Raw genomic sequence first — 23,943 nt, 5'->3', positions numbered from 1 at the left:
TTAACAACTGATTGAACAGTCTTGTCAGTCAGCTCTTTGTTCCTGCTGACAATGTCTGAGTGGTTTCTCTGGAGTACTTCATGTGAAGATCTCCAGCACTGTGCTGTCAGCTCTTTAGCCTCCTGCCGGAACCCTGAGCACGAGGTTCAGTCCAGGTTTGCTTTAATGTGATGTCTTCTCAGGAACTCGAAACGGTAGAAATGAGGACAGTCAGTGAGCCAGCATTCATTCCTTCAATCACGTCTCGCTCTCATTATTAGGACTGGAAGCTCTCCGAGGCTAATCTTTGTGAATGATTATGCTGTTGACAGATGAACTCAGAGTCATAGTTTCTAATTAGATATGGAATCAATCTGCATTTGGAGATTTTGGGCAATAAACTATTAAAATCTTTCACCGGGGTTCTATTTGATATTATTATAAAGGCTTCCCTCTTATTCCTTTTTTCCTTTTTTCCCCTCTCCTCACCACCATTCATCCAATCTGCTTCACACCCAAGGAAGTGAAGTCTTATTTTGGGCTAAAAGTTGATTTCTGTTATTCTTTCACAAGAAAAACTTTTGATCACGACATCCTCAGTAGGCCACTGTCGATAGGGAGTGTTAGCAGCGTGATCACAACAGCTCATTGAATAGGGCTCAGTCTAAACTGCGAACAGTCATTGAGACAAACTTATTACCACCTGATGTGAAGATGTTGAGGAATGCTATCTTTAGTAACTATCAGCTGTCCCACCATCTGTTTTATCACCACAGTGGTTATTTAACGGCAAGCAGCTAGTGAAAGTGGAGTTTGGGACCGATTAACTATTGTGGTCCGCTCGATAGGCACAAGCTCTGCAGCTAAAGCTCGCTTCACTTGTGTTTGAGCTTGCATGCAGTGAGAGACACGTATGAGCTGTCCTCCTTTCAAAACTCACACAGTATTTATGTGTGAGTTTTTGCACGCTGTACTTCTTATAAACACTCTGGCTGCTTGTTGTTTACTATAGCAGCACACATGCAGGGCAAGTATTAAAGCCTGTGCATATAAAATCAATCTAAATAATGTCATTTCTGGATCGCAGTCAAAGACTAATGCTGTTGGATCATTGCAGGTAAATGTTGAAAACTCAAATCAGCTGTGTATTTGCTGACATATCCCATTTCCCCCCCATGATAAATGACTGCAATAACTCAGTTGTGCTGCAAAGTGCACTGGTCCCCCTCTAAACAGGGACAATGTGAACGGGCGCTGCACCAGTTTTAGAACACTGTACTGTCTCTGCAGAGAGAGGAGGTTTTGTGGATGTGTTGCCCTCACAACCTAAAAAGCTGATACGGTAGTAAAATTTCATTTGAGTAAGGGAGTAAGCTTCTTTGCCCAATTTGGCCCAAAGATGCACCCTTCTCTCTTTCTCTCCCCCCCTTTTCTACTGACCTTAGCAACGAGTAGGAGGAGCAAAGAGATATCTTTGTGTATCCATTTCATTTCTTACAGGAAAATGATTCCCAAAACCCTGATTATGCAAGTCATTCTTGTATAATCAGGTTCAGAAGCCCAGGGCTCTCTCTGTGAATCATTTGTATCCCATGAACAGCCTAGCATGTAATTGACTTTAATGCATGTATTAGAGGAACACTTCAGGAGGGATAGGCCTGTGCATGCCTGGGATCCCATCGCGGACACCTGAGCTGTTCTTTATCATCAGTTTTCTCATCAAAAACACGGATGCTGTAGGATCTAAGACTCCAAAGTCAACAAACACACACTGCTGGGATTGCTGTGATAAAGTTCACTGGAAAATCCAGATGACGTGTGCATGCGTGTGTGAGTGTTTAACTTGGTGTCTGTAAAGATGTTTTTTATTATCCAACTGGGCCTCTGCTACCAGCTCAGTGGTAACAGAGGCCTTTAAGAGACGTGGCACTTTTGTTGCCTCTTGCATTAACATTAACCTTTGCCCTCTTATCTATTTAATGCTCATTTAGAACTACTTATGACTTGAGTAGCCGTCTACCCTAGGGCTGTGCGATATGACCAAAATCTCGTATCCCGATATAAAACAGATATCGTCCTGATAACGATATAAATCACAAAAAATGTAATATTTTCTGTAAATTCTGTGAATCTCGGGTAGGTGAAGTGTTTCCAGCTGCGCGTCATGTACCTGGAGTCCAGTGTTTTAATTGATGCATGAAACTATACTTTTTTTTTTTTTTTTTTTTTTTTTTTTTTAGACCTAGGTTGTAACGGCCACCGTTTTCTCTGAGTATTTATTACACGGCGTGCTGCGGGGAAAGCCTGTTCTAACGTTTGAGTCTAAGGTTTCTTTTTTAGCACTTGACGACTCTTTTTTTTTTTGCTTCTCATCCGTCAATACTCTGCACACTTTTTCACGTGATTCAGTTTATTTTGAAAATTCTCAACAGGAACGTGAGCTTTATTGTGAAAGGTTTATGTGGAAAATAAACAAGCGGACATGCGACGGTGTTACCGTCGTTGTTGCTAACGACAACCCATAGAAACAGGCGCTTGTCTGTCTGTAGTGTGGTTATATTAAATATGAGGAAGAGAGAACTTTAAGAAATTAATATAGCCACTACAGTGACCATCAAAACGATGAAAAAATATTGCCGTAAACAGTTTATTTTGCGACACCACGAAACAAATGATAGCGTAAAATGAAACCATAGTCGTTTTTATATCGTCATCCAATATATATCGTTATATCGAACAGCCCTAGTCTACCCTCAGACCATGTTCTTACATCAGATGCAGCCCATTTTATCAGGGAAGGCTGTTCACTGCTGATAGGGTGTTTTGATTATTTGGTTTGTGGTTTGGCAGGTTACCCGGAGTGCCTCAATGAAAGCCTGCTGGCCTAGATAGTTCCTTCAGTAGTGAAGGTCCACTGTATCTGTTGTTTCCTGATGAATCCAGCATTCCTGTCTAGGAATGGCTGCAATCCAATGGGGATTGCGCCATGGTTTAGAGGGCATTAAGAGTGCATGTCCATCTGGCAGGCGATGGGAATGCACTTGACTGGAATATGTTCCCAAGCCCTTCTGTTTCTGCTTTTTGTATCTGCTTGCAGCTTATCTTGCTAGAGAAGTTCAAACTTGATGAAATAGGCGTTTTGATAACAGCAGATGTGATTCTCAGTTTCTTGCCACTAGTGTTATATGGCCATTTATTTTTTTCTTTCACTTGACCGTTTCAGGCTTTAGGCTTCCTAAGGTTTACTTTTTCTACAAGGACATGGTAATGCACAGTGGTTTTCAGTCATAAACATTTTTTTCTTTAATGGTTGAATTCAGATTGTTTAAACAATCAAGGCCAAAGAGTGTGGGTGTGTTTTGTCTCAGTCTGCAGCTTAACCACAATGAAAGATGAAGTTGAGTATTTCACAAGTAACTTTTTGTTAGACAAGTGCACAACCTGCCGTGTGTGTGTTTATATATACAGCAAAATGCTGTCATTAGGCAAGTAACATTAGGATAAGCAGTTTGTCTGACGTTCTCATTCTTTCTTTTAAGGCATGGGACCCGATGCGCAGGAGAAGTGGCGGCAGTTGCCAGCAATGGGATCTGTGGCGTTGGTGTGGCTTACAACGCAAAGATCGGAGGTATGGTGTGGATGATTGATTCAATCTCACAGAGGCAAAACTCAGTTTCATCTCAGGTCTTATTTTTTTCTTCCTTTTTTTTCCTCTGACTGCCAGAATGAGGTGAAATACTTGTTCTGCTGTGCCTGTGTTATTTTCAGCCCATTTCCCAGGCACAGCATGCCACTGAATCTCTTTGAACATCACCACAGTTGTTATGTGGATTGCCAGTGTGTTGTAAGTGTAATGGTTTTGCATGGAGTAGCAGTGCTGAAATGCACTGAAATGACACAATCATATAGCTTTTATTGAATCTCCATTAGCCATAACAGTTTGTATACACGCTACACATAAATAAAAATGGCTTTTATACTTCAGGTGTTCTCTTCAGGCAAACTGTTCAATCCCCAAACCCATAAAATTATTAGTTAAATTATCTCTTTAACATTTTGTGACAGTCCTTAGCCAAGGTCAGTGCCCTGCCTTACATTTGTAAGATTTGTATTGGCCCCTTAGTCCAGCTCTCCACATAGATGCTTGAAATTAAGCTTTTTGTGGTGTAATTTTGCTGACAGACATCAGCGCAATAAATTGCAAACTCTGAATATTTACAGGCACCTTGTTGTGCTGATGGTGTCTCAGAAGAAATGAAGGGCCTCCTCAAGGTTTTAACTAATTCAGCATAAATGTGAATCTGCAATCTTTAGTTGGTCAAAAGCAAATCCTGCTTTAGGTTTTTTGTCTTCTGTTTTTTAAGCCAAGTCCCAGACAGCCAGAAGTCAGATTGCTGTTCTACACGTTTGGCAGGGTCTCGTTGGCACCCTGCTGTAATTTCAGCTCCTGCTGTTTTCAAGTGATGCAACCACAAATTGACTGTGTCACTCTAGCCAAAGAAATGCCATCACCTCGTGTCTGTGTCCATCACTGTGCACATGCAGGCTGTTGCTGGCTTTCATCTTCACTCGTTGTCTTTTTTAATTTAAGAAAGCAAGTCCAATGAAATAAATCCCAAATGCATATTTGTACTTCGTTGTTTCTGGTTTGCCTCGTTGTTCTTTGTTTTACAGATATATTTTCCATTTTCATCAACAAGGCAAACTACTAATGCAAAATTTATGTGGCAGATTGACCCAAAACAAATTGGTTGATAGAAAACAATTTTCTTAAAGTATTTCTCTTATTTCTTTTTATGAAATAAAACAAAACAATTTCCTGGTTGCAGCTTCTCAAAGATTCTTTTCTCACTTTTATCACAAGATAAATATTTCCATCACTTAAAAAGTCATATTTTTATTATTTTAAACCATTTTAGATGTTTGTTTGATCGTTTAATTAACCTATTAACGAGTTTCCTAATAATGAAAACCCTAGTCTCGGTGCTAATGCCCGTGATCATCTTGTTCCCTTGTGTTTTTTTTTTTTTTTCTTAAATGCTTATTTTGCACTCCTAATGGGTTTCCTTGTTAATAAACGGTTTCAGTGAGCTAGCAGTTAAAGTGTCAAGGTGCAACTCCTCACAGATGAACAATCATATGCGGGTGTTTGGCCTTAGGGGTCGGAGTGTGCTGTGTACCACTGTTAGTTTTATCTTTAAATGATGAAGATGCGGAGCAGCAGTCAGAGCCTGCTCATTTATGAGAATATACAAAAGTGGAGAGCGTGGCAAAATATTTTGAAATATTAATTTGTTTGTTCTAAAAAGGATTTTGCACCCCGATGGGTTGTTTTGCTTCTGCCTAGAGGGAGAGAGCAGTTTTATCGTTTCTCTTCCCATCCTTCAAAAGAAACTTTAGTAGCTTTTTGACATTATAACAAATATCAGATTCGATTTGTACATCTTGAATATCAATTATTTCATCTTTAAAAAAAAAAAAAGAAAGTGTAATTACATTTTTTTTCTCACATGCTAAAATTCCAGCCACATCAAATGGGCGGTTTGAAAAGAAGTTGCTGTGGAGCTATTGCCACTACATGTGTGCTGTGTTGATGATGATGTTTAAGGTGTTTAAGCTGCTGCCGTCTGGCAGGAGGTTCAGGCTGCTGAGGTCCCGAACAAATAGACTCAAGGACAGCTTTTACAACAGGGCAATAGCCCTGATCAATGTAAATAGCTGACCTGACTGGATACCTCCCTGGACTTTTTAGGGGGAGGTAACAATGTTTAAAACGATAACAATAATATTTATATTTATAACAAGGTGCAATAATAATTAATGTGCAATAATAACAGTGTGCAATACACATACACTTATTCTTCTTTTTTATACTAAGTTAATATACTGTGTTGTGTTGTTTGTTACGTTGTGATGTGTCATATCGTGTCGTGTTGTGTTATATGTAGTGCCGACGTAGGACAGTTTTTTCCAATTTCATTGTACTACTGTACTATGTATGACTGTGCAATGACAATAAAGAGTTATCTTATCTTATCTTATCTTATGATGATGATGATGATGAGGATAATGGCTTAATGCTTGTTTTAGTGCAGAAGACATATTGTTTTGTCAGTGTTGTGGTGGTCTGATGACTCCAGGATGCAACCTAATGATGTTTAGTCCTTTTTTAAGGACTGCACATGCTGTAGGAGCTTTTTTTTTTTTTTAATCTAAGTACACGCTCTAGCTCACTATGTCTCTGCTTATCTCAATATCCTTCTGCCTACTTCCAGCTGTTATAAAGTTTGACTACTGTGTTCTTTATCTACACTTAAGGCTCTTTTCGATCAGTAAAGTCCAACCAAAACCACCATTCACAAATGACTAAAGGGAAAAAAAAACTTAAAGTATTCATCCACTTTTCACAAAGAATAACATTTTATTTTCTTATTACAGGGTACAGACATTTGCCAAAAATTTGCCTGACATATTACAACACAGTAACATGAGTCCAGATTGTGCAGATTCTTCAATAGCTCTAAAGAAATGGAAGGAAATGTGTTCGTCAAACATCAGAAACAAGCAAGGGAAACCCATTTATTGTTCATGCTGTCATTATTCCAGTAGCATAAGCTGGTAGGTAGCGGTGCAGCAGTGCAAAGTTGTTGGGTTTTTTTTGTTTTTGTTTTTGTCGTCTTTTCTTTTCTTTCTTTTTTTTTTTTCCCCTGCACAAGATCACCTGCCATCTTATCACCTGCAGAACTGTAGCCCATTGTTTAGCCAGAATCCTCTCCTGTGAGGTACTTTTATGGTTGTTTTTAAATTAGATTGATTGACTGACTTCAGCATTCTTAAGATTAACTGGGGTAAAGAAACAAATAATCCTCACAATTAATTAGAAAAGTCCCAGTTCTGACAAAAGTAGAAGCTGATACAGTAGCTTTGACAACATTAGGAGGGTCACCACCTCAAACTCTTTAAATCTTCTCTGAAATGTTTCACTTCTTTGGGTTTATGGTAAATAGACTCAGACAATTACACTTTGATAGATGCATCTGGGGTTCAGTATCATGTTCTAAGATACTTTGACATGCATACTAGAGCAGGATGGGATTGAACCACCAACATTAAGGCTCTTGGGCCACAGCCGCTGCAGGATGAGCTCATCGTTCCTTCAGGCTGGTCAGCATATGGCACATAGAGGTGTCGGTTTGTTCACAGTTCACAAGAATTGAAACTCCTCCAACAGTGTTGGCCAGAATTTAATCAAAGCTGCACACAATTATCACCTAATGGGTCTTCACCAATTTTTTATTTTTATTTTTTTTTAAACCTGTTTCTCTGTGGGGGATGGTGAGACGGATGAGCTAATAATTCACTGCCGCTTTTTGTTTCCTCCAATGTGTGGCACTTGGACATTACAATCAGTTGTTTTATTTGTTCGTTTATTTTTTAAACACTTTAAAAAGATTATTGACAGAAATGCAAATAATTAATAAGATTCAGAGGCTGGAATGTGGAATCTGCTCTAGAACTGTATTGAACCTGTAGTATGGCTTTTAGCCTCTCTATCTTGGGGAGATTGTGATTCAGGATTTTGGACAGCTAGAGGAAATGCTTGAGTCTCCTCGTCGACCTACACATTCCTCTCACAAAAATGTATGCTGCCATGGAAACGCTAGTAGCAGTTTGGAGCTTTTGGAGAATTTCAAAGAGCAGCTGCTTTGTTACTTATAGCCATATATAACAACATGAAGTAACCTGACCTGTAATCGGAGCAGCAAATTAGTTTGTTATTAAAGTGCCTTGGATTCCCCCACCCCTGTCACTTTTCTTGTGGAAGAACACTTGTTTCATTGCGAGACGAGTGTCTGAAAAAAATAATTGGATTGGACAAACACCTACTCTACATAGCCATCCTGCATTATGTGTTTTGTCACTGGCACGGCATATTCTTGCTATCATTTGCCTTATAAAGAAGCTTTAGTTTAACGGATGCTATTAGCCACTGTTAGGTGTTGAAATAAGAGCAACTTTGATCAAATTTACGCTCTCACAGCTGCACTAATTTCATGTAGACACAGAAGAAGAAAAATTGTTTCCTTTCGTCTTTTTATCTGAGTTTTTAGTCACAGGAGTCTGCTTCACACTTCAGGAGGTAGTTCACCCACAAACCAGCTCAAACACCAAGGAAAATCAATCGAGATGGTGTTTGATTTACGTGATGGGCTCCGTAATCACAGCAGGTAGACATAAAACTAACGGCAGCATGCAGCACACCACTGCAGGAGCTTTACAAATACACATGAACGCTGTATCGAAAACTCATGTGTAAATATGCAAATTAGACACTACAGCGGTAGTGTTTTGTGCCTACACCTTGCTGAGTACATTGTCATTTCATGCTGCGACACTATGGCAAAGAGCTACAGACGACAGTAACAGGTTTCTGCAAGATTGCTGTCAACATCAGCACTTTGCATTGTTCAGTTGTATTGAAAAACTACACTAATTTAGCATTGCATTCATTCATATGTATGTATATATGTATGTAAAATACACATTTTATTGCATATATTTTTCTTGCTTGTCATGACCGCAGGGTAGTTTGAGTGCTTATCGTTGGATTCAAGGTGAACCAAACTAAGCTGTACACTGTACAGGTTAAAAAAAACAAAACAAAAAAAAACTCAAAACAACAACAAAAAATAAAAACACCAAAAACATCACAGTTAACAGACACAAAATTAAAAACTAGTCATTAAAAAAAATCTACTAAAATATTTATAACGCATGTGTGTGAGACAGATTCCCAATTCTGCTTTAGTTTTTGGTATTTGGTTGTAATGAAAAGAAGTCTGTCTAAATCTCCTTATGGGCGACCAAATCTCTCAATTTTTTTTATTTTTTATTTTTTTTAAATCACTTTAGCTTTGAGATAATTTTTCTACTCCGCAGATGTAGTTGTGATCTTATGATGGCTTAAGCGTTACACCCTCTACAAAATGCCTTGTTTAGATGAGTTGGTGAAATATTGATCAGCCGTCTTGTGATAAAACATACATCCTCTTTATTGCATGAGGGTGTAATCATCGATAACCTTGCACCTGCCCATTACCAGCCATTTCATTTTATACAAATTCACTCTTCCAGATGCAGCTTCGTACCTTATGCAGATGGTTCTGTATCTGTAAAGGCTAAATGACACGCACATTTTCAGTTAACCTAAGCATGTCAGTAAATTCTCTGGCTCCTGGAGCAATTCTCATTTTCCAAGGTGACACACAGTGAAACTGAATTAGCATCTTTGATTTACAGTATCGTAAGAATTATGGTGTAAAAGTAGTAATAAATTCATTTCTGTTTTGCCATGCCGTCTTTGACGTAGTTGACATTTGCATTTGTGAACGTACATGCAGGTGTGCGAATGCTGGACGGTGAGGTGACTGACATGGTGGAGGCACAGTCTCTCAGTCTGAATCCCCAGCACATTGACGTCTACAGCGCCAGTTGGGGTCCGGAGGACGACGGCAAAACTGTCGATGGACCGGCCAAACTCGCCAAAGAAGCTTTTATGCGTGGAGTTACAGAGGTGTGTGTTTGTGTGATGCAGAAATTATTTACTGCCTGTGTGTCGCTTCCTTTCAGCAGTCAGTAATTGAACTGTTCAAGCATGAGAGGACACAAGCGGGAAGAACAAAGCGTTTTTTGACCCTGACAATTATGAATAGAAAGGAATGTCCTCTGAAAGCCACCCAGGAAGAAAACTCCTAGAAAATGAAAAGCGGCAGCACTGGCAGAAATCAAATGTTTGTTTGTGTGTTTATGCCTCACCCCCCACCCTCCCCTTTTTGTCTAGTTGAAGGGTACTTATTAAACTCTGAGTTCGTCTTTTATCTTTGCATCTTTTTTAGATAATCAGGTTGTGCTTTCTTTAAGTGTGAATTCAGTGCTTATTTCCCACCTTCCCAAGGTTGTTTTTAAGAATTCCAATTAAATTCCATTAAGTTAGCAGAGCTTTAAATTGCTTAATGACAAGCATTTATAATCAAAAGCTTCCAAACACATGCTTATCTATATGCACATACACGTAGAGGGTTTGTAGAAAAGTAATTTCAGAAACTTTTCTGCCAACATCTAACGACGCGATGTGAATACTAAGCGACCATGCATACCGTCATGTCATCAGCCCTGTTGTTGACTTGTTTTAATGCATGTGACACACTGGGTGTGTGTCAGATATGTGAAATGAACAAGTTAACAGATTAGTAAGTATACAGATCACACCCCGACCTCTCACATCTGCTCGCCATGAATAAACACATCCATCCCGCTAACACAGACTCTTGTTATGGAGCAGTAGGATTCAAAGCATGTGCCATAAAGCTTGATTGGAACCACTGACACTGACTACTAAGATAATTGCCACAGTGACAGCACTGTCAGATGGTGGTGTGGGTGGTGCATGGCTGGAATTGATCAATGCAGAGAGGGAGAGACAGTGCCACTCAATACAATAAAGCCGCTCTTAGATGAAAATTATTGCACTTCAAAGGCTGAGAGGTTGGATGATTTATTACAATGAGCTGTTGTCGTATACTGCCTTTCCATATTGAATTGCTGTCATGCGATATTTGGCTCTTTGTAATTTAGTGAGTGACCACCCAGGCCTGTACGTTGGGTTTTAATGGGACTCTTTTTGAAGCGAGCTCTGAAGTGAACTTGCCCCACTATAATTGGGCTTCCTATTAAAAGATTGAATGAGATTTTGTTCTTCTGTGGATACTGTTAGTCTTTGGTACACATGGATGAAAGGACATGTGGTTGTCTTTTATTTTCCTGTTTGTTTAAATCTATGTTGTGTGTTCTCCAGGGACGCGGTGGTTTAGGCTCCATCTTTGTGTGGGCTTCTGGTAATGGAGGACGGGAGAAGGACAGCTGCAATTGTGACGGCTACACCAACAGCATCTACACGCTGTCCATCAGCAGCTCCACACAGAACGGCAATGTCCCCTGGTACAGCGAGGCTTGCTCTTCCACCCTTGCCACCACCTACAGCTCGGGAAATCTAAACGAGAAGCAGATAGTGAGTTGGCTCTTTCCAGATTTTGCCGTCTGCTGCAAAGGTTGCACAAAAAGTACTAACACACACTGCAAAAATACAGCTCACTACCACCTAAAACATCTGGAACAGTTTAAAATCTGAGAAGCAGGAAGCCTGGAGAACTTAATAAATTGATCATTTTAATGGTTGGAGATAAATTTTAATCTCATTGCGATTAATTCTGAACACAGTACATTAAGCTTTTTCAGCATTCTCATTCTATACCCTCCATGTGTGAATCACAGCTAGCTTCTTCATTCTTTGCTGCTTTTGTTTCCTTTTTTTTTTTTTGCCTGTCCCGTTTGGCTCTTTTGCCATCAGAATTGTTGTCTAAAGGCAAAAGAAAGATGCCCAACGGATTTACTTTACCAAATGCTTTTGTTTCCACTTCTTCACCATTCATTCAGTTTTGGGCCATTAAAATGATTATGAATTGTGACTGGCTGAAACTCCATCTGGCAATCTGTTGCTGCTTAACACTCTAGTCACAAATGCTGTTTCCCTCTTTGTCTCTCACACGTGCACACACACAGTTTCTTTCTCTTGCATGCACCCTAGCTGACAGACCAACCGGACGGGCAGATTATGACATCTCCGTGACGTGTGGCTGGTTCCTTAATGCTTCAGTGATGCACTCATTTAATAGTGCTGTCATTCATGAAGCCAGGAATAAAGAGCCGGAGTAGGTGGGAAGAGAGCTCTGGATCTCTGAGGTTATACAGGAATATCTTCACTTGTGTTTTTTTCTTTTTCTTTAAATCACATGTATTCCATCTGTCGCTTTCAAATTAAAGTGAGTTATATGTGAACCTAAGGCTCCTGAATGCATAATGACCATTAAAGTCATTCTTGCAGTGCATTTATTATTCCCTCAGTCTGTTAAAAGATCAGTTTCTGTATGCTCTGTGCTGGTCAGCAGTTTGTGATCCAAGCTGCTTTTGTATCAGCTTCATTCAGTAGCACTGATTGATTTTACCTCCAGAATTATACAATGGGTGACTTGGGGTCTTATCACCAGGCAGTGTTTTGTAACCTTTATCTTCCAGCAGATGGGTTTTTTTTCCTGAGGACAAATACACCACAATTCTTTGTATTCATGTAGCTGCAGAAAATTCTCACCTGGGAGCTGCCCAGTACAACTACAGCAGAGTGCTGGGGGTCATTGAAATGATCTCTGCTAGAGCAGTCCAGTAAAAACAAGACTTGTTCAAAAGAAGCAAAACATAAGCTTATATGGTTTCTCTGGTTTTATTTTTCTGCTCTACCCATTAGAAGATTTATCCTTGCTAGGGAGAGAGAATAAGTGAAGAAGTGATGGAGGATAAAGGTTTTTACTCATTCGAGGGAAACAAATTCCAATTTATCGGGTTACAAGAGAGTGAAATATCTTGTGAATTTAAAAATAAAATACAGCTGAGATTTGAATACCTTCATTGTCAAGTGATGAGCTACGTAGAATTACATGAAGAAAATAGACACTGAGGACGGAGCACAGTTAGAAAATTGCATTAGCTGTTTTCCTTCTAGCAACGCCAAGTGAAATACGAGTTTATGAGAACAAAATGGAAACGTGAGAAAAAGGAGGAGGAATGCTGTGATACTTAAATTCACTGTGTTCATCTTGCTTAGGTGACTACAGATCTCAAATCAAAATGCACGGACTCTCACACAGGCACCTCTGCCTCTGCTCCGCTGGCTGCTGGGATCATCGCTCTTGCCCTTGAGGCCAAGTAAGTGCTTATCGCCATCATTTTTCTGAGTCCGACTAGTCCCCGCTATTCTTTTCAGCTGTACGGCCTTATTCTAGCGTTTAATATCTGCTGGCTTTTGTTTTTGGGGAGGGGGGAAAATGGCACAAGCTCGTTAGAGATTGCAACAGTTTCTTTCCAAACTCAGATATTGAAGTTTTCAGAATGCCAGAGTAGTTGGTAGAAATGCTCCACTGTTATCTCACGAATTTTTCCAGGCCAATTTTTTTAGACTTTTATTTTTTAAATTCTTCTATTAAATTAAGCTTTTACTGCTGGTGCTGAATGTTTATACATTAGTTCTGCGTGATTATCCCATTTTATGAATTACTTTTTAACCCCTCTGCCACAGATTTCAACTGTGCACTTACAAACAACACCATTTGGATGTGAGCGCTAATCATTCTTATCTAGTCACGCAGCATTAATGGAGAGACAAACACGGACGTCAGAAGAGCGCCGAAAACGAGTAATTAGTCTTGTGGCAAAACAGAGTGAGGTGATGGAAAAAAACTGTAATTAGGAATGAATTTGATGACAAAGTGAGTCAGCAAAGTTATTATCTAAAAAGCCTCATTTTCTCCAAATCCACAGTAAGACTAAAAAGCCTGTACGCATTTAATCACAACAGAGAGGCCAGTTGTGACTTCATGTAAGCCCTTTTTGCGTTTGGTAAATACCAACTTGCTTGCCTGCATAAAGATTAATGATGCTTTGGAAAATGTCTCGCAAAGGGCAGAAGAGGACTTGAAATACGTGTCGACTTAAGATTTTATGCAAGCCAAGGAAGAATGTGACTGCTAAATCGCTGTATTCTGAATTCAATCACCTGTCCATCAGCAGCTTAAGACTATAGGATGATGTAGTTTCAGTGGCTCAACTTGAATTTTAAGCCAAACTTACCATATGTGTTGCTGTTTGTGTGCTGTCTGTCTCTTTCTGTGTGTGTGTGTCTGCGTGTGCTTGCACGTACACGTGTTCTAGTAAAAACCTGACCTGGAGGGACATGCAACATCTGGTTGTACGAACTTCTCAACCTGCCCACCTGCTCACCAATGACTGGAGAACCAATGGAGTCGGGCGCAAAGGTACAGCAGCTCCTTAAAGTTTTCATCAACCCTCTGCAGTTTGCAGATGCCTGCGAGGCTCATTATTAGTGTGCATCACATAAACCAGATTTAACTGGACAGAGGTTGAAATGCACACCAGCTGGGAGAGCCAGGATGCCGGCTAATGTTTCCTCTTGCTTTCTACAGTCAGCCACTCGTACGGATATGGTCTACTTGATGCCGGTGGTATCGTGTCCATGGCAAAAACGTGGACCAATGTGGGACCACAACGAAAATGCGTCATCACCATGGTCAGCGAGCCAAGGTTAGTACACCGGAGGCTCATTAATACCGCAGCTCGTTTATCTCAGCACCCTGATCACAAGAAACTGTTAAGGTGACGCAAAGAGGGGCAACACACTGCAACAGACACACAAACACGTGTACATAAACACAACAGAAATTATAGATATGTTTGCATTTAAGAACACAATTTCAGGAGATTCTCACAGTACAAACAAATAGAATACACTGAGCACAAGCAGCCTGTGTGAGTTTGCTTAGGTTTTAATTAATATTGAGTCTCGGACACATGTCACAAAACAATGAAAAACTGCAGTGTGTCCCAGCTCAGTTCACGCGTCTCCTGGAATCATGTAGTCTGGGATACTTGCAGCACGTTCTTGAATTTGCTTATGTTGTATCTTCAGCACCGTGGTTTGTGATTGAATTGTGTTTTCTTAATTTGGTTGTTTTGTTTATTCGCATGTGTTTTCGTGAGACGCACTGTGTTGGTCTCCCATGGCCACTGTGGTCTGCACACGTTACAGCTGTCAATTTTCTAAAAACAACTTATTTGTTTAAATTGCTTTGACTAAAACCCACACAGCCTAGTTATTAAACTAAGTCATATGTGTCTCTGGAGGAAATTATCTCATTGGATTAGAGCAAATTGATGCTTCAGTGTTTTTGGAGCTTGACCCATATTATGGACCAAAAAACCCCCAGCCCCAGTTATACTAATTACTAAATATTCTAATTATTTGTAATCATGTATGCAATTATGAACACTATTTTAATAGCTAAAGTTTGAAGAGGTAAATGTTAAAAGCAAAGAAAAAGAAGGGTAGAGCAATAACAGCATTAAAAGAGAATGCACCAAATATCCATCAAAGACAGCTTGTTTATTTCTAGCCGCTTTGTTCTTTGACTTCAAACATTCGTTAAATACTATGATAAGAAGCCTACATTTTTCAGAAATGGCAAGTTAAGAGTAATGAAAACAGAAATCAACATTAAATTGGTAACTCATAACAAAACAAAGGTTTTGGAGATGCTTGTGACTTGAGACTGAGCTGTCAAGCTTTGGCGCAGCGACACATCGTGTCTTCATCATGTTGGCTTTGGGCGCCTGTTGAAATGCCTGTCATTTTGTGTGCGCGAGACTCAAACTTGAGACAAAACACTTAAAAGAAAGATAATAGTTTGTCAATTCATGTGTACCTCTCGCTGTTGAAACTATATATTTCTTCCTAGCCATTTTATTCCTCCTTCTGCTGGTGTCTCAGTCTAAATCCAGTCAGACATCGCCTCTTCATTATGCGCTGCCTGTCACTTCCCTTGCTGGCTTTGAGGTTCCTCTCTTTTACTGGAGCTATGAGACGCTCAGAGCAGATGGTTTGAGCGTCTGGGAACAGCAGTCAAGGCAGGTTATTCAATTTACATTTTAGGTGTTTAGCTGACGTATTTATCAAGACTGTCTTGTAATAAGTGAGCAGGCAGGGTTTCAGTATCTTTCTCACTGTCAGTTACTTTCACTCGTTACCTCTGACAGAGTCATGACCGCAAGCTTACTGAGCCCATATTATGCTCATTTACCGGCTCATAATTTTATTTTGTGTTCTGCTAGCATACTTTTACACTGAGTGGTTATATCCATTAGCTCCTGTCCTGTGAGTTTGTTATTTTAGGATTATAGGTAGTAAGTATAAACAAGAGTTTAGCTGTATGAATTTGAACTGTAAGTAGACCTGGCTCAAGGAGAGACTCCCGCATTAGACAAAACATAATGTTTTAACATTTTTAGGAATAACCTGAGTTACTAGTTCACATGTGTACTGTCAGGGAAACACTGGCTTTAAAAAAAAAAAAAAAAAGCCAGCATGGTGAATATGATACCATGAAAACACAGTAACTCGCACCTCGTCCTTGTTTCAAATCGGTTCAATTTCTGATTGGCCATTTAAACATTTCAGCATAGTTCATCAAGGCAAAGTTATAGCTCTGCAGTGCTCAAACACATTTTTGAGGACTTTTCTATCAAAATAACACTCCTCTGCCTTGTCCTGAGCTCCATAGATACCACGACTGAGATATTTTAGAGTTGGAGTTACTTAAAAGAGTTGACTGATGTAGATTCCTGAAGAAAAACCAGCCAGTGGTTCAGAAGCAATGTTTTCTCTTTGGGAGGGCTGTGTAACTATGCAGGCTTTTTACATGCACAAAAAAGCTGGAACACATTTGTCATTTTATGATGATTTTATGATTATATTAAGTCCAACAATACTGCACAATATTATATTTAAAGACCAAAGTGAATATTATAACCATAATTACAGTAACATTAGGCCATTTACTTTTGTAGCCGTGAGATGGGGAATTAGGCTTTGAGTGACACGAGCAGACAGAAAAGCTCCTGCATGCCTGACTGAATGAGGCAGGCTTTGTTGCAAATGTGTGTCAATGTACTGTAAGAAGACTGAATGTGATCAATGTGTGCCCATTTCCTTCACACCAAAGTTGATGCAAATTACTACCAGGTCTGCAAAATCTTTTGCAAATAAAAACTGTATGGCATCAGTTAAAAGCTCTCGCATAGTTTTTAAAAAGTGATTTATGATTTGGAAACATCCCTTTTTGTTTTTCCTAGATTTTGCCAAACGCATGGGAATGCTTCAAGTTTGGCTTACACATGTGGTGTTTGTTCAAAAGCTTTATGCACAACGAATTGAAATGAACACGTCTGTGCTGGAGGGATAGTTTTGATTATGCACATGTTGATTGGTTGACTTTTAGGACTTTTTGCGTAACCCACTTTACGCACTTAAAAAGACAGCCAATTAAATTGTAAACAAAATGTTTCCAAAGGTGGTTTAATGCTACAGACAGACTTGGGATAAGTGGTTGAAAACATGGCGTGGCCAAATAATTGCAACCATGTGCAATAAATGTGCAGTCTCAATGCCTTTAGGATTGTTGCTTAGATCACGTCTTTGACCACTTAGTCAGTTGCCATCTGTAAAGCAATCTTGATGCATCAAAACGATGATAAAACTGCAATAAGATTGTGTCGGTCTTCAGTTAGTAGTTGAATGGAGACGAACTGGAACTTGCATGCAGTCTGTTTGTGATTTGCTGTGATAAATTAGTGAGATTGCAAATCTGCTTTTGTCTGCATAGACAGAAATTCATATTAACTACTTGCATTCAGAGTCCAGCCATAACCTTATAGGCTTAAAATAGAACCAACCGTACTTTTCATAGCAATATACCCAGAATACAAGCAGCTGACGACCAGATGAGTTGAGTTCCCTGTTCTAAGGAGAGCGCTCTAGGATGAGTTGTGCTCATTGGTGCACATTGAGTCAGATTAATTGACTGACTGTGATGAATTTAATTTGCATTTGCATTATAAATTAGACTGCAAAATATTGGCAGACCTTTGCCAGCCTGTCTGAAAGTGATTGTTGAAAAACCAACGTGCAAAAAAGTAAGGATTTATGTAACAGTTATTATGACAAATTGGAATCAGGCAACATATGAAGTAAGAAAAAAAAACAGATTTTTATTTAACTAGCTCTTGATAAAAAGGGAAAGGGAGAGTAAGGTGTAGCTTCTCATTTACTTGAGCTTTCACACTAAATGGCAGATTGCTGGTTAGGTTTGCAGCTTTTTCTTCTTTTTTTTTTTTTTTTTAAATTTATTTTTGTCTGAGTGTGCTTGTAAAAGCAGATTCTATGTTTCCAGTACTGCCATAAATTTAGCTGCTTCCAGACCCTAAATCACAGTCGCTTGTGCTGCAGCAGTCAACTGCCAATGATAAATCAACCTCAACAGCTCTCGGTATAAATTTCCATTTCTCTAAGATTTTCTGTCCCCACCTCGAGAAACCATGAAATACGTTTTGCAAGCATACTTAAATGCTGCGTGGCTGTCAATTTGCATTATAATATTATCATGGGCAGTTACTATATGACTCATTGGCATCTGAATAGTGCAGAAAATTAACCTTTTACATGACTTTTCCCATGTGAGGCTGCTTTAAAGGTCAAAGGTGTTTACTGTATGCTGCCCTTTCAGTGCATCCTGAAAAATGTGACTCATCCTAAACCTGTAGGGACTCCGTCTGGATGCAGTTTAATGATCATCCTGTCTATAATTTTGGCACCTCTGTGCCACTAAAAACCTGCACCTTCCTCCTCTGAACTGTTGTGGATGCGTATAATCTCCTAAGCGGATTTTGGAGGGGGGGGGGGAGGAAAAAAGAGGTGTGTTTACTTCCACAGAGGATAGGGGTGCTACAGGTCGAGACACTAATCCTGTTCAAGGCTTGAAACGAATCACCTTTTGTTGGCTTTCAGTGTCCAAGAGCAAAATGTGGTACACTTAGTAATAAGCCACTAATAATTCCACTGACACACAATCCGTGAGTAATGTCCATCACTGACTTAATCTGTCGGTTAACAGGAACATTGGCAGCCATTTATATATTAACAAGAGTGTGGACGGCTGCATGGGGACAGACAGTCATGTGACCTCATTAGAGCACGTCCAGGCCCGGCTCACTCTGTCCTACAACCGGAGGGGAAACCTGGCAATCCACCTCATTAGTCCTGCTGGCACACGCTCCACACTGCTCCACCCCAGGTAAAAAATGCACAACTACACAAACATGGTGATCTACAGTGCGTGCTGGTAATCACAAAATACTTCCTTACGCTCCCGCTTGTTTTCCTGCAGGCCTCATGACTACTCATCAGAGGGGTTTAATGACTGGGCTTTCATGACCACCCACTCTTGGGATGAGGACCCTACTGGGGCGTGGATGCTTGAAATTGAGAATGTGGCAGGTGCCAGTGACTATGGTAAAGCAGTTTTGTTATTACATAAAGATAATATACACCAGTTACCCACATCGTTACAACCACCTGGTAAATAATAGCTCTCCTTGTGCCATCCAACTGCTCAGACTCATCGGGGCATGGACAGGGCACTTCTGGGGCCTTCCTGTTGTGTCTGGCTTCACAGTGACGGTCCTGTAGGTTGCAGTTTAGTCCCATCATGAACTGATTTTATTCCTTCTAAATTTTAAAATTGCTTAATTAAAACTGAGGTCCAAGATTGTTGGAAGCTAGGTCAACACCTTGTGCTCTTTGACATTTTCCAAGCTCTTCCTGGGCTTTTAAATTTTATCAGTAGGGCACATTGTCATCCTCCCCCTCACATGCTGTTGGGGATGGTGCTCTAAAGGTTGGGTAAACTTGGTATGCAGCAATCATGGGTGTGTGATATGTGCCAAAGTAACATCCAGCAGAACATTATATTGTATTACGATAATTGCTTCTCCTGGTTTAAATGTTGCGACTGATCATTGTGCAATGATTGATCGCTTCCAGGCTTTATCTAATTTAGTATCAGTTTATCTTCCCTCTTTATCTGGAAAATGCTGATCGAAGATCCTCAGAGTCCACATTGAATGTTTTCAACAGTCTTAAACCTAAGCGAGGTCACCACTAGGTCACCAGAATGACCCTGAATGACATTACTTGAGTGTTATTTAATGTAACCTTTTAATCTGTTGGGCCTACAGTCCAGCTCAAGGGTTGAAGGGTCAGTGCCAAGAGATTAGAGATCAAGTGGCTTCTGTGTCCAAAGTGTTGTTGCTATTTTTATACTAGTTGACTGTATGGCTGTGCAGACTTTTTTCCTTATTGCAGGAAGGATGACAAATTCTTCAGTGTTTATGGTTGGCCGTGGATCATCACACAAAGCAGGTCCACCCACAGCACCATATTCAGCCAAAGTACTTAAGAAAAAAAGATCTAGATTCAAGTCTCACGCCTCCCTCCTCAGTAAGGAGTGATTTACTAAAGTGGAACCTCTCATGAGGCCCCACACTTCAATGATTTTTGAGAGATGTGCTCTTTATAACTTGTTAGGCACAGAGTGAAATCATGCTGTCTTTAAATTTGCAGCCCATATCAAGGAGCAATTTTCTGTCACTTTATGCAGAAAATCCAAGAGTCTAATAGGAGATGAGGATACATTTACAAAAACCACCCAAGGGAGTGCTGGAGCCTTGCTAGGCTTGACAGGCCTACTTTTTTCACCCCCCCACAGTTAATTTTAGTTTTTCATCTGTCTCTCCGCCCAGGCACTCTGACCCAGTTCATCCTGGTGCTGTATGGCACCAGCTCAACAACTTCCAGCTCCTCTGAAAAGTCTCAGCCTGGCAATGACAGCTGCAAGACGTTGGATCTGAGGCAGATATGCATTGGTAAGACTGTTGTCTCTGCTTTGCTCCTCACGGGTCCTTTCAGCCACAGTAGAGGAGAAGTGTAGTTTTATGTTAAGGTGTTACACTTGAACTAGCCCGTTCATGACATATGATCTCGGCTGCATCCATTTGCCTTTTGTCTGTATTTCTATGCAAACTTGTCTATGCACAACTCCATTGTGTAGCCTTATTATTTGCATAAAATTTAATATAAGAGCTGGTTTCTGCTCAGACTTACGTTTACTCCACGTCTCTTTTTAATAATCTCATTTAAAATAAACGTAATCCTTCTACTGTGTTCTACCGAGTCCAACTAGTGCTATAGGCAAGGTCTAAACATGCCACTGAGCACCAAGGCAGTCTGAAGTACATGTTTCCTGAAACAGTGCCAGTCTGACCCCTACAGGCTTTCAGTGGTACTTGCATGCTTATAAACAGGGTGAGTGCAATGTAGTTATCATGTATGCGATTATCATGTGTTGTCATATCCATGTGTCATATGGCACTGGGTGTGCTATGTCTCAGGGCTCAAAACTATAATTCTGTTTTTGAACAAGCTGACAAGATGCAGCAGGAAGCGAAAATTTCCTCCTTCTGTTGGGTCTCCTGTTTTCAGCTCTATTACCCTCACTGCTGTCTGTTAATTGTCACTACAGGCGATGGTCTGCATCTGAACTTGGTGCCTATGGAAATGTGTCTTGTTTAAGCGTGCTGCACTCAGCATAGACATGTAAAGATTTAGTAAGTGAAAGCAGCTCTAGTAAAAGTGTAAGAGCAAAACAAAAAAATTGCCTTGAAACAGAGGGCAGGCACAGCCTTGTTAAATGTGCTCTCAGGGCACGAATCCTGGTTCTGTTTTTTGGTTGTGTGACTCATATGAAGAGCTGAAAGGTGCAGAGGTTCATTTCTATTTCTCTATGTGTTACAGAGTGCAATGCAGGCTACTACCTCTTTCAGCAGGGCTGTGTGAAAGAATGTCCAGCAGGCTTCTCGGTGGGCTCCCAGCCTCTCAACTACACAGTGGGAAACTTTATGGAACCAGCTTCCGTCCCAGCCTGCCTGCCCTGCCCACAGCCCTGCCTGACCTGCAGCAGCCTCAGCCCTCGGTCCTGTCTGTCCTGTCCCCCGCACAGCTCCCTGGACCCCAACTCTGGCACCTGCCTGCATCTTAACCAGTACATGCGCGAGTCCCCTGATAGCTTCATGGTAGGGCCAAGTAACCAGAGATCGCAGCTAGAGTCAGGCTCCCGGCTCCCCATAACCATTGCTGTGCTCAGCTGCATGGCCATCATCGCCACTTTCGCTGGCATCTTCCTGATGCTGCAGCTGCACTCCGGCGCGCTCATCAAGTTGCCCTCTCTGGAGGCTGGCGGTGGTCTCGGGGGCACCTTCAGTCTCGGCGGAAATAGGGTGGTGTCGTACCGTGGCATCCCAACAGTGTGGGGGAGGAAGGGGTAAATACAGACTCGGAAAACGAAGAGTTTGACGTCCAAAATGAGAGGACTGCCTTTATCAAAACACAAAGTGCTCTTTAATGCCTCCTCCACGTCCCTCCCTCTCTCCTGCTTTTAAAATCCTCACACCACCATTTGTCTGATAATTCAGGGCTGTGGTGACTGTCTCCTCTCACAGTCTTTTTCTGGTTTAATCTCCAGTTCATTTTCTTTTTCTGTCCTATCGGATTCTCATCTGAGTTCTGTTTCGGGATCTGGTCGCTCCGCTGTGCTGTGGGAGACCTGATGGGAAGCTGTTGTCTCTCAGAGCTCGGGATGGCCTGAGCTTTGCTCTGTTCACACTTGGGCGCTTTTCTATTAAACTGGCTCTCTCCCTCCCTTTGCCCTCAATCACTAACAGTGTCTGTCTGTGCAGAGTCCATTTTCCCCTCCAGCTCCTTTTTGTTACAGTAAACAAATGATTATTATTTGCTTTCTTCCTCTTTTTTTTCTCCTCCCACTGTGTCGTTTAGTCTCAGTGCAGTAGCCAGATGAGATTGCGTGTATGTGTGTGTCTGTGCATGTATGCGTGTGCATCTCTAAATCATTGTGTGAATGTGAGCGTGTAAATCTAATGAACAGTGAACAGTGCAGAGAAGCTTAAGCGGGTCCTGTCATATTTAGTGCTTTAACTAAAACGTGATGGCCAAAAATTGTATTATGAACCATGAAATCCAATTTGAAAATATTTATTCTCTCTGAAGTGTCATTTAATGACCTCGCTGTCTATAATCTGTTGACAAATACAATGCTCTCCAGTTATTTACATTTTTAAAGTGCATTTTCAAGATCAAACAAATCTAAAGCGTAGCAGTTGATGAGAAAATATCCAGACTTCAATGGTTTATAATCCATCAGCAGTCAGACGTACAATGCAGACCTTTCAGGATATGCCATCTCTGCAGTGTCTCTCTCTCTATGACAGGACAATTGCAGTATCTACTGAAGATACAATTCTTATTTCATGCAGTCACTTTTAAGCCAGTACAGTTATTGTTCCTGTTATGTGAAAAGGTTTCTCCCAGCTCTGAAAGAACAAACTGTGAGTCATTCAGCGAGCAAAGCCTCCTTCAGCCTTTTGGGATTCCAGCTGAACTTATTCCTGTTTTGGAAGCTATAAATTCTCCTTTGCTCGTAACCTCCCCCAACCATTACATGGAAGGGTATCAAAACAAAAAAGAAAAAGGAAATTATAAGAAAACAACACACACACACACAAACTTGCAGGCTATTCAATCAACCCTGAGGCATAATCCCTGCCAGGGATATTTAATTTCTGTGTCTGAAGTGCTTACATCCTGGGGCTGTGGGAGAAGATGCAGGGCTGCTTGGAGAACCCAAAACAATGTGTGACTTGAGCGCAAAAGCTTCTCAAAGCAGCTGGAAGGTGTTGACTGACTTGTGACTGATTTCTGACAGAGCTGTAACAATATACCGGCTCTCCTCTCATCACATCAGCACTACAAACACACCGCATATCTTAACGAGTGAAAGTTGCTTTGCGTGTGGGAGAGTGCGAGTGTTAGTTTATTGCATATGAGGTTCAGGAATGTTTATCTGCCCTCTGAAGTGAAGATTTCCTTCCTCCATCCTTCCAGTCTCTGCTTTCTTCTTCAAATTTCAGATATTGTTTAAAAATCCTGCAGCGAGACTCCACGTCTCATCAGCATCTCTGCACTTACCCTCCAGTCTGCATCTAATCTGAATTTCAGATGATGTCTTTAGTGTACTTGCCAATTAATTATATTCTGAATAATACTGCAGCAAACTATTTATTCTGAGAGATTTTATTCATTCCTTTAGGGAAAATTGCTTTAAGCTTTTTTTTCTTCTTCTTCGTCCCCCTCCTCCTCCTTCTTCTTCTTCTTTCCCTCCCTGGCTGGTCATCATCTGAAATTTGCATCTCATTATTTAATCCAGTGTAGCCATTTTGATTCCAGTGATCTTTTTTTTGTTATGTTGAAATTATGACTTTCAAAATCAGTGGAGCTTGCTGAGAGAGGTTGTCATGGTGATGACATGCATTGGCGAC

General features: G+C 40.6%; 1 protein-coding gene across 1 annotated transcript in view; it reads left to right on the top strand.

The window, feature by feature from the left end:
- LOC146583929 (furin-1-like) overlaps positions 1-23,500 on the top strand; it is a 30,954-nt gene extending 7,454 nt beyond the window's left edge. The window contains 11 exon segments of the mRNA XM_085268578.1: positions 3,519-3,607; positions 9,381-9,553; positions 10,835-11,047; positions 12,695-12,795; positions 13,798-13,901; positions 14,070-14,187; positions 18,609-18,788; positions 18,882-19,006; positions 20,296-20,418; positions 21,347-21,873; positions 21,876-23,500. Of these exon segments, the coding sequence (XP_085124704.1) occupies positions 3,519-3,607; positions 9,381-9,553; positions 10,835-11,047; positions 12,695-12,795; positions 13,798-13,901; positions 14,070-14,187; positions 18,609-18,788; positions 18,882-19,006; positions 20,296-20,418; positions 21,347-21,873; positions 21,876-21,953 (1,831 nt within the window). The 3' untranslated portion in view covers positions 21,954-23,500.
- Positions 23,501-23,943: the final 443 nt, after the last annotated feature.

Source organism: Mchenga conophoros, linkage group LG1, assembly GCF_057382185.1.
Source record: "Mchenga conophoros isolate Kocher_MC1m ecotype Shallow Benthic linkage group LG1, M_conophoros_male_GT1.1, whole genome shotgun sequence".
NCBI classification, from domain to species: domain Eukaryota; kingdom Metazoa; phylum Chordata; class Actinopteri; order Cichliformes; family Cichlidae; genus Mchenga; species Mchenga conophoros.
This window is presented reverse-complemented; position numbering and strand designations above follow the sequence as displayed.